Below are 13102 nucleotides of genomic sequence, written 5' to 3' on the forward strand. Positions count from 1 at the left end.
AGCCTTGCAGAATAAGCGTGACAGAGTAGTCTGCTCAAGAGATGTATTCAGTCTGTCAACAAGTATCATTTCAGGCAGGATGAGACCCATGTCAAACAAACACTGACTTTCTCTTCAAACACCGGCGCATCTGTTAACACTCTTATTGAACTGGCAGCACAGGAGCGTAACCTAAGCCGACCCACCTCTCTTCGTCCCGTAAATGTGAAAATTGTGCGCTTAAGAAATATTAACGTCACATTCAATCAATCATTATTATCCAAGTGTGTGTGTGGAAGAGTGGGGGGGGGGGGGTCCTATTTAAGGTGTAGCGGCATTAGCAATTTTTAGCTTTGAGATCGTTTGGATGTACCACTTCTAAAGTGTGCCTAACAAAAAAATAATCTTTTATTGCTTGTCAAAATATTTTGCTTGTTTTGCTCTGAGGAAATGTTTTCAATTCAGTTCACTTAGGCTCAATGGGTGACATCGGGCATATTGGAAAAGCCATTGTCTCCACCTATAGGCAGTGATAAGAAACTACACCTGGAAATCTTAACAGTCCTCTGAAAGGCAAATTGAGTCTGCTGGCCTAAAAAAAAAAACAGACGAAAGCAGAAATGGCAAAAGTACAGATACTTAAAACAGATGAAAATAAAAGTATTGATTCAGAGTTGTAATTAGGTAAAAATGTATCAAAATAATCTTGTAGTTGACAACAACAATAGTGCACAAGTATTTGTTGTCGTATCTGGTGAGTAATAAAAATTGTAAAAAAAAATTTAAAAATCACCAGAAAAATAAATGCCCAAGTAAATTACAGTTACATGTAAAAAAAATCTACAGGAAGAAAGTATTTGTACTCTTGTCACAATTGTCGTACAAAGAATAGGTGAAAATCAGATGATTCTGGAATGAGTCCGAGTGTCATAAAATTACGACTGTAATTAAAGATTTTGCTTTTCATTTCCTTTTTTTATGTTCTCATTTGTCTGTGATCACAAATTGACTTCATACGCAGCTTGTTATTCACTCCCGACTTGCATTATCTACTCCTGTATGGAAATGTTTCAGAGCAGTTCCACAAATTTACACATTCGTTTTGATAAACAGTCATTAAAGGATGGGAGAGAAACATTTTAATAAAACAGTTTGCATATCTTTGTTAAGTCTGGAGTAAATACAAACAAAATAACCATACAACATTCAATATACAACCCGAAAAGGAAATGTTTGTTGTCGCTGTACATTTTTATATACAGGGTATGATTGTATTTAAGCCGATTCCAGTCTGAAGATGTTTTTCGGTGTTATATGACTTAATTAAAATCCAGCGGGGGGCAACAGAAGACAACTTAATCAAACGATGTAAGTATAGACATCACCATGACAACAAAACACAGCATAGCCTCCAAGATTGATGCAGAGCCTTTCAACTCTGCCGCTGTGTTTCGCAGCAGTTAATCAAGATATAAAAGACTGTCAGTAACAAATATAGTGCTGTAAAATATCTCAGGAAAGTTGAGGAGATGATTATAAGTTGAGGTCTACATGTATATTTTGATTATACTGTGTAGTTATGAGCAGTGAAGTAAGTTTTTGTAATGAGGAATGAATGTTTCTTATATGTTTGACTCCACAAGAAAACTTATACACACATGCACACACACAATACAAAATCTGTTTTGTGTTTCTTAAAAGAAAAAGCAAGTTTGTGATCAATTGTCATTAGGATGTGATGTGATCCCGCCCACCAACATTCCTTCAGTTACTCCTGAGGAAGTACAATGTTTTGGTCCCAAATAAAAAGGTCCTGACTCTTTTGTTTGAGAATGTGAGGCTTTGTTATCACTTAAGTGTGAAAATATTGTAGATTTTTTTTCCTTTTTTTTTTATTGTATTTTATTTTTTGAAATCAAGGAACATGACGATACATACAATCGTATTTCTCTTCACACTTTATGGAAAATACAGAGACTGGATGGGAACACAAAGGTTAAATTGTGAGGGATGATGGCGTCCCTGAGAGTGCTAGTGTGTGTGCGTGTGTGTGTGTGTGTGTGTGTGTGTGTGTGTGTGTGTGTGTGTGTGTGTGTGCGCGGATGTGCTATATGGTCTCCACGTAATTGGCAGGGAACAAGCCTTGGCGTCCATCTTTGCTCCACCCCCTCCACCAAGCTTTATCCACCGTTTCCACGTCCCGGATGATGTCACCAGGTTCAAAGGAGATCTCAGATGCGTCCTCTATGGGAACCGCAAGATAATATGCTGTGAGAACCCGCTAATCACACAGTCATTACGGTAAGTGGAGGCACTTTATGTGCTCAAGAGAGATTATCCCCTAAGTGGCATTTTACCTGCTTGGTAGTCGTACAGCGCTCTGACGCATAGAAGTTGCTCAGCTAATAACTTGAGTGGAGAGGGAAAGAAAAATCACATTGCAATTAGAAATATAAATCTATCAATAAATAACCCTTTAAATCAAATTCATAAGTGAATGATTTTATTTTTATATTGGTGCCTTGAAAAACAAATTTAATTCATTACGTGACCATGCTAAGAACTCACAATGCCTGTATCTTACAGTAAATCATCTTTCCCCATTAAAATGAATAGGAATGCCATTAATCTGTCCCAGCCTCCTACCCATTGCTATACGTGGCTACAGTGGCAGATATTTTTTTCATCCAGTACAGTGCATTTTTTTATCTACAGTTCAGTTGTATTTAACTTGAAACTGTTTATGTTCATTTTTTTTTTTTTGTGGGTGCATCTTGATGTATAATATATTTAGATTGAATGGTGATCAAGTGCATTTTTTTTCCTATTTCGAAGCCCAGTTTTCATGTAGAAACTGTGCGGGATCTTTCAATGGCTGAGAATAACATTAAATGTAACATCTGCCATGTTTTCGAACACTTGTTGTGGTACACTTGGTGTACTAGCCTACTGTGTTTTAATGTGGGGTGTGATGGAGAGTCAAGTATTTTTTGAGGTGGGACTGAGGTGTAAAAAGTTTGAGAAGCATTGCACAGGTGAGGTGACACAGCGAGAAAAATGAAGGGGAGGCTCGGTGTTGATTTGATGGTTGGAGCAGGGCAGGGAATATGAGGGCTGTTCAGCCTAATAAAGAAAATAAATAAAAAAAGAAATAGAGCTCCATATGAAAACCAAGTGTAACGATAGAAACCAATTCAAAACACCATCCAACAGAAGATCAGAAGTGTACAAAGAAAATATGAAACATACAGTGTATGAGAATAATAAGAGACATGTTTTGTTTTTTGAAGGGAAATGCAAATGAGAGTGATTTTATTGTTGACAAAAGTCCTTTGCAAATGCATACCAATGATACTATAGGTGCAAACTACAGTATTTGCCATATAGAAGAAAATATGATTGATGGTTCAACCCCCCCATCCCACCACCACCTCCTTTCTGTTTAGTACTTAATCTTTGTCTCCATGATTTCTCACACAGAAGCAGCAGTTTGAAAAGGGCATTTGCTGCCATCTACAGGATTAATGTGAAACTGATCACAAACGATCATGATGAACTTTTGCAACCAGTTTCACATGTCTGAAAAAGTCCCACACACAGGTCGAAAATGGAAGGACTGATGGCTTCAGAGCCTCTGGTTTGGGATTTGTGAATGTGTTTTTGTGTGGACTTGTGAAATTTTTATTTTATTTTATTTTTTAATGTCACGTGTGGGAGGATTTATCAATAATCTTCAGTGTATTACCTTTTGCCCATTTTCTGACGTCTCCTTCTCTTCGTCGATGCCATCGCTCTCTGCGGCGTTGTGCAGGTCATAACACCCGCTCAGCTCTGGCGAGCTGATTTCGGCATCAGACGGGCTCAAAGATCTCCCTGAAGAACAACAGCGAAGGAATCACTGCTGACATTTAAAGTAGCGCAAATGATGTGTTGTGTTCGAGTGGACTTCAAACAAACCGATGCCATTCTCTTCTTCTCCATGCGCGAATCCGTTAGTTGGCAGGACCACCGTCTCAAGCTTGACGGTTTGACAAACGTGGTCCTCATCTGAAATGATGATTTGACCTTCATCTTTTTATTAAGTAATTCCTTGTTTGGCATGAGAACGCTGAGAATGTTTGTGACGAAGTGAAGCAAAAGTACCTGTCGGCTCAGACTTTATGTCTTTTCCCGAAAGATCGGCGGTTTCGTCTGGGCTCCGGATGTCCTCAAATTGCTCATTGTGCTCTTGATCGTCATCGACCTCCTCTTCATCGTCACACACCTCCTCAGTTTTTTCTTCTGCTGCACGCTCACCATCTTGCTCCGATTCCCGTTCGTCCTCCTGCTGCACCATCTGCCCTTCCTTCACCTGCGGCTGTTCCTCTGACTCAGCCTGGGCTGGCTCCTCAGTGGATTCACAAGGCTGCTGTTGAAAATCAGCTTTCTCATCTTCGTCTTCTTGCGCCTCGTTCTTCTCCTCCGCACCTTCTACCTCCGTTTCATTCACCGCCGCATCTTCTAGCAACTCCTTCTCCTCTACGTCGTCCTCCTCCTCGTCTACTTCCAGCAGTACGGCTTGCGCTTTGTAGCCAGTGTCGGTACGCACAAACATGGTGGTGTGGAGGTCTGTTGATGGAGAAACATTGTGGCACAAAATGAACATTCATACGGACGGTATATAAAAGTCGAGTGCGCCTTTTAAGTTGAAGATGGCGTCACAGTGAAGCTTGAAATGCCTTTTTCTTTTTTTTTTTTTAATTGTGCCTGGCCTGTAGCAATATGGCTGTGTGTAGCAGAGCTTTGATCCAGTCTGTTGGCAGTGCTCACTGTTTGGAATGTTGCGGATTTGACTTTGGCACAAGCATCCGTGTAACTTCAGTCTTTCATTTTTGAAAGATGAAAATACATGACATGATTCTTTTGGGCTAAGTAATGAGCCCAGGAAGTGGTTGACTCGAAAAAGCGCCACTTGTGGTGATCATCATTCACCTTACCGGTGTTAAGTTGCGGGATCTCAGGAAGAGGAGATGATGGAGGCTGTGGAGGTGGACCTTCGAAGTCAAAAGTGGAAGGCTCTGGCTCGACCGGCGTATTCGGGGGTGAGGATGGCGGAACCCTGGGGAGTGACTCAGTAGGAATGCTTGTTTCCATGCCAAAGAATAAGGAGGCGTCCAGATTAATGGAGGCTGGCGGCGCAGAGGGCACTGTGGGTGACGGAGCTTTGGTCTCAGCAACAGGTTGCTGGTTAGCAGGGGGCACTACAGGCACTGGCGCTGAGGTCGAAGGGGCATTCCGAAGTGGGGACGTGGGCGGTGACACGGGGGAGACTTTGGTCCTGGTGGGAGAGGGGAGAGGACGGAAAACGGGGCACGTGGGAGGAGATGTGGCGCGGGTGGGCGAGGGAGGGGCCCGAGAGAAGGGGGAAACGAAGGGAGAACTGAGCGGGGAGGTTGGCGTGCTGGCTTCTGCTTTAGAGAAGATGAAAGCGGTGTCGGTCAGGCTGCGCTGGTATCGTCGGAATGGCTTGCCTAAAGTAAACAGAAAGGTTGACATGGTGAAGTGGCAGCTTACGATCCGAAAATGGTGAGCCACACTCATCTGAACTCCGTTTTAAGTGGCTCTCCGCACCTCAGCAGCGGAGAGCAGTCACACCATAGACGCATACGACATATTTCCACCAAGAGTGGGAAACAAACTTTTGTTTCACAAATGTGTGTGTGTGTGTGTGTGTGTGTGTGTGTGTGTGTGTGTGTGTGTGTGTGTGTGTGTAGCGTGGGCTCTCATCCGCAGAATCTTCCCCCGGGTCCCATAAAGAGAATTTTTGAATGTGCGTTAAATGCAAAACAAGCATATTCACTTTTGCTATAGAAATTAGCAATGTCGATAGATTGTCCTAAACATGTGCTGCTCTTCGGCTGCTGACGCTGTGTCCCGCAAAAGTGGCTCAAAAAAAACCGAATTGGAGCTCCCCGTCCGAGCACTTTTTCCTCTGCGATGACTTTTCAATGGATACTGTGATTGGCGTGTACATACCGGCACGTGAAGATCCCGGGCTTGTTGGACTTTGCGATGACGATGACGACAGCTGCCTGAAGAACTCCCGAGGGTTCATAGAGCGCTGGGACACTAACACCGCTGCCTCCTACAAATACGTCCAATGTCACTGCTTGCCGAAATTGACCATTTCATCCGTTGACGCTGAAGTGAATCGCTGTTGACTTACTGCAGCCTTCTCGATGGACTCACTCCTTCTCAGACGAGCCCTCATGTCGTCCTCATGCTCTCTCTGCTGTTGTTCCTGTTCGCACGGACACAGATTTAAACTATGTACAAGAAGTCCTCATTTTACCGTATTTAAGGTCACACCTACAGCGCATTCCGATATTCAAGCGGTTATTACAAAATGTGCTTTTGGTGGTTTCCAATATTTCCTTTAAAATCTTTAATTAATAGAATCCAGAAAGTAAACTTAAACCCCATGTTACTCACCCATCTAAATTTCTCCTTTCTGCGCAGTTCTTCCTCTTGCTCTGCCTGCTTTCGTCTGCATGACAGTAAACGTACATGACAAACGGTTCAACATTTGAAGTGTCCACAGTCACACAGCGGCCGCACAGACAAAAGGAAAAAAAATCGTCCACTCGGCGCCGCAATGCGAGGAGGCCGGCAGGCCTTCTTCTCACCTTTGCTCCTCTATCAGCCGTAGTTTCTCATTCATTTTTCGATCTCTCTCTTCTGATTCTTTCCGTTCCTTCAAAACTCGTTCTCGTTCCAGCCGCCGTCTCTCATCAACAGCTCGTCTCCTCTCCTCTTCCTTCCTCAGTTCTTCTTCCCGCTGATAAAATGAAGGAGAAGACTATATGGGCTGCTTATGTGCCGATTCATCGAGCAATGCGCGGCGGCTAAGTCGAGAAAGTAGGAGGAAAAAGAGCTATTCAAATACCTCTGCACGTGCCCAAAAAGAGTCTCTGTTGATGAGTCGCATCTCCATTGCAGCATTGGTCTTCCTATAGTTTGTACCCTTAAGAGTAACAGTGAAGACTTTAGACCATATGCAAAACCTACATCGCATGAAATTAGATACATCATCAAGAAATATTGGTCGTCATGACCTGTAAATCATTTTCAAATGTGTTTAAAGAATCTAATATTCCAGTAATTCTGGCAAACAGCATCAATACAAGCGAGTTACAAAGTAAGTCTCTGCCACCATCTAGTGGTCATGAGGAGGACTGCTAGTTACTCACAACTATGTCCTCCCTTTCTGAGAACCTGGAGCTCTTCTTGGCCCACTGAGGATGAGCTTGAGCCTTGCTGAGCTCGGCTCTTATCTTCTCCTCTGTCACGTCATCCGCTTTGTTAGCACTAATGAAGGCGTGCGCCTCCTACATGTGAGAATAGAGGGCGAGCAATTAGGGTGTGACAAATGCGCATATAATGTTACATAGGATCGCGGCTCATGCGCGCACACCAAAGTCCCATCACACCAGAGCACAAAAGAGGCCTTTGGTGGTTTTTACTTGGACCTATCTAAAGTTATGCAAACTTGGAGCCAAAGTGTTGTGCAACTAAGGACGGAGGGAAAGGGAAAATAAAGTGTCCCTCGACTGTTTACAGACAGTAGAGGGAGATGAAAAAAAAAAATATCACATGCCTCATACGGGACTTAACTATTGTGTCTGTTCGCTGGTGTTCACAAACCTGCCAATAATATTCACGTCGAGCAGTGGTTCTCACTCCTTTTACACCAAGTAAGGAAAAATATCAGCATAGAATTGTACTCACAAAACAGAGACAACGTTCATCAAACATGAGGCAGCGCTTTTAATCCCCAAAATATATATTTATTATCCTAAACCACTCATTATGCAAAGTGTTTACAACGATTGTTGTTCATCGATGTCAGGGGTGTCTAATTTATTTTTGTCGTGGGCCATATTTTAGTTACCGTTTCCCTTGGAGGGCCGTCACGACTGAAACCATATAAAAAAAGTCAATAATAGCGGTTTATTCAACTTTTGTTTAAGTTACTGTCATGAGGGGTTTGCTAACAAGAAAATGTGTACAATATGTCTCTCATTTATTCCATATGAGCATTTTAAATTTTGGTAGAGATTTTAGTAAGCATCATGGAAGTTAACGTGTTTGATTTGCCTTTGCGGGCCGCATAAAATGATGTGGCGGGCCAGATCTGGCCCCCGGGCCTTGAGTTTGACACCTTGGTCTATGTCGACCCTGCGATTGGCTGGCAACCAGTTCAGAGCGTACCCTGCCAACTGCCAGCAGGCCCGCGACCCTCGTGAGGATCAACCGATTGGAAAATGGATGGATGAATATTTAGGGCAGCAAGGTGGGGTAGTCTCACAGTTCTGAGGATCAGGCGTTCCACTACTAGTTCAGCGGGAAGCTTTCTCACGCATTCCAGAAACATGTCAGATCACATGAAGACTCTATATCACCCCTAGGTGTGACTAGGGGTGCTCTGCAACTGGCTGACAACCAATCCAGACAGTACCCCGACTCTCGAATAGCTCACTAATAAGGATGAGCACGATTGACAAGGGAAACATTTTCATGTTCATTGGCAAATGTATTTCTTGACCTGCGAGCCACCACTTGAAAACCAGCCAAGTAGTTTTGCATGTCACAAACCAACAAACTAACAATTGGCAATAAAACTACACAAGAGTCCGTCAATTGAAGCTCCAAAGAAGCAATAAGGGACACTCGAGTTGACTCGTCAAAGTACTTCCGGCTTCATGCTCGCCCCTTATTTACAATACAGTACTTGCAATGTCCTTTGTTGAGTACAAAATCTCTTGTCGCACCTTGTAAACCTGGTGGCCTCGTGCCAAAAGTGCAATCATGTTGCGATAAGAAAGTCATAGACAAATGTTACGAAAACATTCAACTTGTCCCATGTACTCATTTGCTGTTTCTTTAGCCTTTTTGTATCTACCTTGTCATCTGCAATCATTGTGCCTGGCCTTGTGTGCGTTATTTGAGTTGAAACGTGCAACAATGGAAACATCTGCACCCTATTCACATGTTAGCTTTCACTGCAGCAAAGTATGGAACACACCCAGGACTCGCCTTGACACAACCCCCCTTTTTGACCAGCTGAGACACGCTTTCTTTCTTTCTTCAAAGAAAGAAAGGAAGATGGGGAAAATAAAAAAAAAAAATTCCGATGGAATGAAACTTTAAAACTCCTTCACAACCTTATCGTAAAAATATATGGCTGCAAATTAACAGGCTGCAGATAGACGCTAAGGATGATATTTCAGTAGATGCTGTCCAGAATATTTGGTGCATGATACACGATTTGTACATTTTCGTACTGAGAATTTTGTGGGATTGTTAATTGACTGAAATTCAGAATACATAACTGTCGGAAGGAGTGTTATGGCTGAATTATCATTAGAAAAGTGTTTAATTCAGTACATTCGTCAGTCAGTCACGCAAAGCTAAACGGTAAATTATTTTAGTTTATTAAAGTCAGGCGTGCAATGCGGAAACGTTAGCATATCATAGGCCATGAGAGCTCATTTTCGTGAGCATCAACACAAAAACTGGAAAAGAAGGCCCAGCCTGAACATTGTAGGATCACCTGATACTTATTTTTACACACTGGCAAAAGTTTGGCAATGTCTAACTTCTTTTTACACTTGTAGGGAACGAGTCACGAGTCATAAAATGTTCCTTACCACATTGCCTATACAATTAATAAAGCTTTTATCATGGCCTGAATTTGAACCTAGAATAATTTACATTATTTCCTGTGGGAAAAATAACCACCACCTCAGATTATAGTCACGGCAGTGACACAATGTATGGGAAAAGGTCAAAGGTTATAATTCCCAAACTGTGCAGTGAAATATGTCCACATTTGTAAATCATTTGTATCAGTCTTCCACACGCACTCTTCTCACAAAAGACGTTTGGGGGGGTGTCAGACGGAGGCTCACAGTGGTCCAGACTTGACAAAAACAACAACAAACATTCCACAGAGTCGACTTGGTGATTCCTTTGTGTGGAAACTCCTCAACTTTCGGGGTCAACCGCCTTCATGACTAAACAAACACTGATCAAGACGCACGGATACAGAGGAGACGCAATGCTATTGCAACTATAGGACTGCTGGTCCCTTCGGATGCGCCTGCCGCCTCATGACGGCGCTTCCTCGCTTGCTCCTCGCCGCCCTGTCACCACTGGCCTTCTCGGTGAGGAGGAGAAACAATAAATCTTTTCGCACCAAGGCTAGCCTAAAGTTTCTTCTGGTATCACCGGTGGCCACATACCACCAACAAAGGAATCGGACAGGAAGTGCAGTCGACACAGGAAACTTACTAAACAATACCCAGTCGACTTGAGTGTGTAAATATAGAAGAACAAAGCCTAAAAAAATGTCTCTCCTTGCAGGGAATTTTGGGGAAATGAGCACAGTTTGGTGCATTTGCAAAGCTTCTAAAACACAAAGTAAGACACAAACCTACTAAATTGGTTTGATGCTCACCGTCAAAAATATTTATAAATTAAGAGCAATTCACTCTACTGAACCTTGAAGAAGTGTTTGATGGCTGGAATGTGTCTGGCACATTCCGTCCGGCGGTATTCTTCCACATGTTCACCAACCTGTAGACAAACGCAGGATTCAAACACTTAACGTTCATTCCAAACCATTACAGGTTTACTGTCAAACTAAACATAAAACAAAGACAATTACAGCTACATTTAAAGCAACCATGTCACTTTGACTATCTGCTAGCATAAGGCTAACACACATTGCAAAATGCCACAGATGGTGCAACAAATAGCATATTTGCGGCTGTGCGGTTATGCTTTAAGGATTCCAAATTGGACAAAAACACATGTAAACAACTATACTCAGCAGCATATATTCCTTTTCCTCAGCGAAAAACGAGTAATACAGAATGACTGTCGCACTTATTTGTGAAGCTCCTCATCAGCACAAAGGCTTGAACGGATTAATGGCATTTCTATTCATTTCAATGGGGAAAGATGACTTGAGATGCAATATTTTGAGTTGCAAGCGTGGTCACAGAACAAATTGAACTCTTAAGTCAAGGCATCACTGCATATGAGGGATTTGCTGTCTTGTGCAAAGTAGCCAAATAAGGTCGCCGAAATATTAGATCGTAAGTATGATGCTGGATAATTGCACACCACAATTAAATTAATTTGTTGTTAAATGAATACCTCCAGATGCTCCATTATCAGAATTAATTTTTTTCTGGACTATACATGTGTGTTGTGAAAATTGGAATCCATATACCGATGAGGAAAAACACCACATCCCAGTTTTGTGTGTGTATTATGTAATTTTTGTTTTTTACCCAGGCGATCATAGCAATGCGGGGGCCTCCTGTGTCTGCACTTCCCACTCTGCACAGTCCATATTGTGGCTTGGATGCATGGAACTTGCTGGCCAACTCTGCAACACCGCCCACTTTCACAAAAAAAATAAATAAATAGCCGGACATTTGTAACACATGCGGGCACAAGAACTCTTCCAAAACCAAAGCTGCTTAGGAATTTGAAATGTGTATTTCTGACTTATTTAGATACGACTGTGAAACTTACCCCCTGAGTCAGCTAGTTTGAGCTTGTTGGTGAGGCCTTCGTAAACAAATAAAGCCCTGTGGACACACAGACACACAAGAGGTCAGAATATGTCACAAGGACATGCCAAACACATCCGTCGTGTTGACAGTGAGATGAGAGAATCTTGACGGCTTGAAAATGATCAGCGTCATCACGCGTCGCCGTCACATCCGAAAATAAAGCAAGTACACGGACGCAACACGTGCTTTGTCTGTTGCAGACTGATGTGCACGGATTTTGCTCAACGTGTGTTTATTGTGGAGCATCGCAAAGCGTCCGGTAAATGCACGGACAAAAAAAGTTGCGTAAAAAAATGTATTGAACCCATTTTTGGCGCTGAGCACAGATACGCGGCAGAAGTGTAGTCATCTATCATCATCTTTGCTTTGATGACTGCTCAAAGTGACATTTCGATAGCTGAGAAGCCGATCAGATGGAAAAAAGCAGGTTGGGACATTTTGCAAGTAATAACGTGTTTGGACCACGTCCACACTCAGAGACGAGACGCACCTAAGCATTAAAATGCATAAAAGTAGTCAAAACTTTTTTTTGGCGAGGATTGTAATGCTCTTTCCAACTACGTGTTCAGCGAGACAACACCAAATCGGCACGCACGCGCTCGGACAAGAACGCGTTCATCCAAACCCGACTTATTTGGATAAGGTTTAAAGCAGAAAAATGAGCTGTCAAACCCCGAACACAACACTACCTGTGTTTGTACCAATGTTCAATCAGGAGGTATGTCTCGTGTAGTGAGAGCATAAATATCAATGTGGCGCATTAATCCTGAGCTGTTTGGAATGTGCGTGTCTGCATTTGTCAGTAAATTTTTCCCTCTGACTCCTGAGGGAATTTCAAGAACATCTGGAGCTGCCTAGTGAGTGCACAAGGCCACTAACAGCTATTACCATGGGTCAAAGGTGAAGGACCTGTGTGTGTGTGCGTGTGTGTGTGTGTGTGTGTGTGTGCGTGTGCGCGTGTGTGCATGAGGAAATCTTTCTATGAACTATTTTGCCTTATGAAACTGTAAAAAAAAAAACCTGCTCTAAAAACTAGAACGGTATGGGAAATCTTTCGATGAACTATTTTGCCTCATGAAACTGTAAAAAAAAACCTGCTCTAAAAACTAGAACGGTATGGATAAGCTAATGGAAAATGTGTTGCTACATCTGACAAAATGACAAGGATTATATAAATATATATTTTGTAACACTATTCGGCGTTGAATATATCCATGTTTTCCAAGGCCGTAAATTTAGTAATTTTTCACGCACTTGAACTGTCAACAGTCCTTGTGAAAAATAAATAAAAAAAGAATGGCGGTGTATGTGTACTTTTGAGAGTCAACTTGCGTTGAACTCTTTCATAGCTGATAGAGTCTCTGTGCAAACTAGGTTGCTAGGTTTGCGTTGACATTTTGGTGACCATAAAAATCTGCTTCTGATTTTACCCGAAAGGCACAATTTTCTTGACCGAACCGCGGTCCTGGCAAGAGCCCCGGACACACTCTCTCTTT

General features: G+C 42.4%; 1 protein-coding gene across 6 annotated transcripts in view; it reads right to left on the minus strand.

Moving 5' to 3' along the window:
• Positions 1–1101: 1101 nt before the first annotated feature.
• The window catches only part of LOC109530718 (drebrin-like protein A), a 26665-nt gene continuing 14664 nt past the window's right edge, over positions 1102–13102 (minus strand). The window contains exons 2-17 of one of the 6 annotated variants that reach the window (XM_019894630.1): positions 11566–11621; positions 11319–11431; positions 10522–10596; positions 7209–7346; positions 6905–6982; positions 6645–6796; positions 6451–6505; positions 6185–6259; positions 5995–6103; positions 4956–5489; positions 4355–4587; positions 4123–4324; positions 3937–4050; positions 3725–3852; positions 2337–2388; positions 1102–2223 (exon numbers count right to left, since the gene is read on the minus strand). In XM_019894630.1, the coding sequence (XP_019750189.1) occupies positions 2087–2223; positions 2337–2388; positions 3725–3852; positions 3937–4050; positions 4123–4324; positions 4355–4587; positions 4956–5489; positions 5995–6103; positions 6185–6259; positions 6451–6505; positions 6645–6796; positions 6905–6982; positions 7209–7346; positions 10522–10596; positions 11319–11431; positions 11566–11621 (2251 nt within the window). In that variant the 3' untranslated portion in view covers positions 1102–2086. Of the gene's footprint in view, positions 2224–2336; positions 2389–3724; positions 3853–3936; positions 4051–4122; positions 4588–4955; positions 5490–5994; positions 6104–6184; positions 6260–6450; positions 6506–6644; positions 6797–6904; positions 6983–7208; positions 7347–10521; positions 10597–11318; positions 11432–11565; positions 11622–13102 lie in introns of all 6 variants that reach the window. The other 5 variants (XM_019894625.1, XM_019894626.1, XM_019894629.1 and 2 more) reach the window with 5 other exon arrangements.

The sequence above is a fragment of the Hippocampus comes genome, unplaced genomic scaffold, assembly GCF_001891065.2.
Source record: "Hippocampus comes isolate QL1 unplaced genomic scaffold, H_comes_QL1_v1.1 scaffold195, whole genome shotgun sequence".
NCBI lineage: Eukaryota > Metazoa > Chordata > Actinopteri > Syngnathiformes > Syngnathidae > Hippocampus > Hippocampus comes.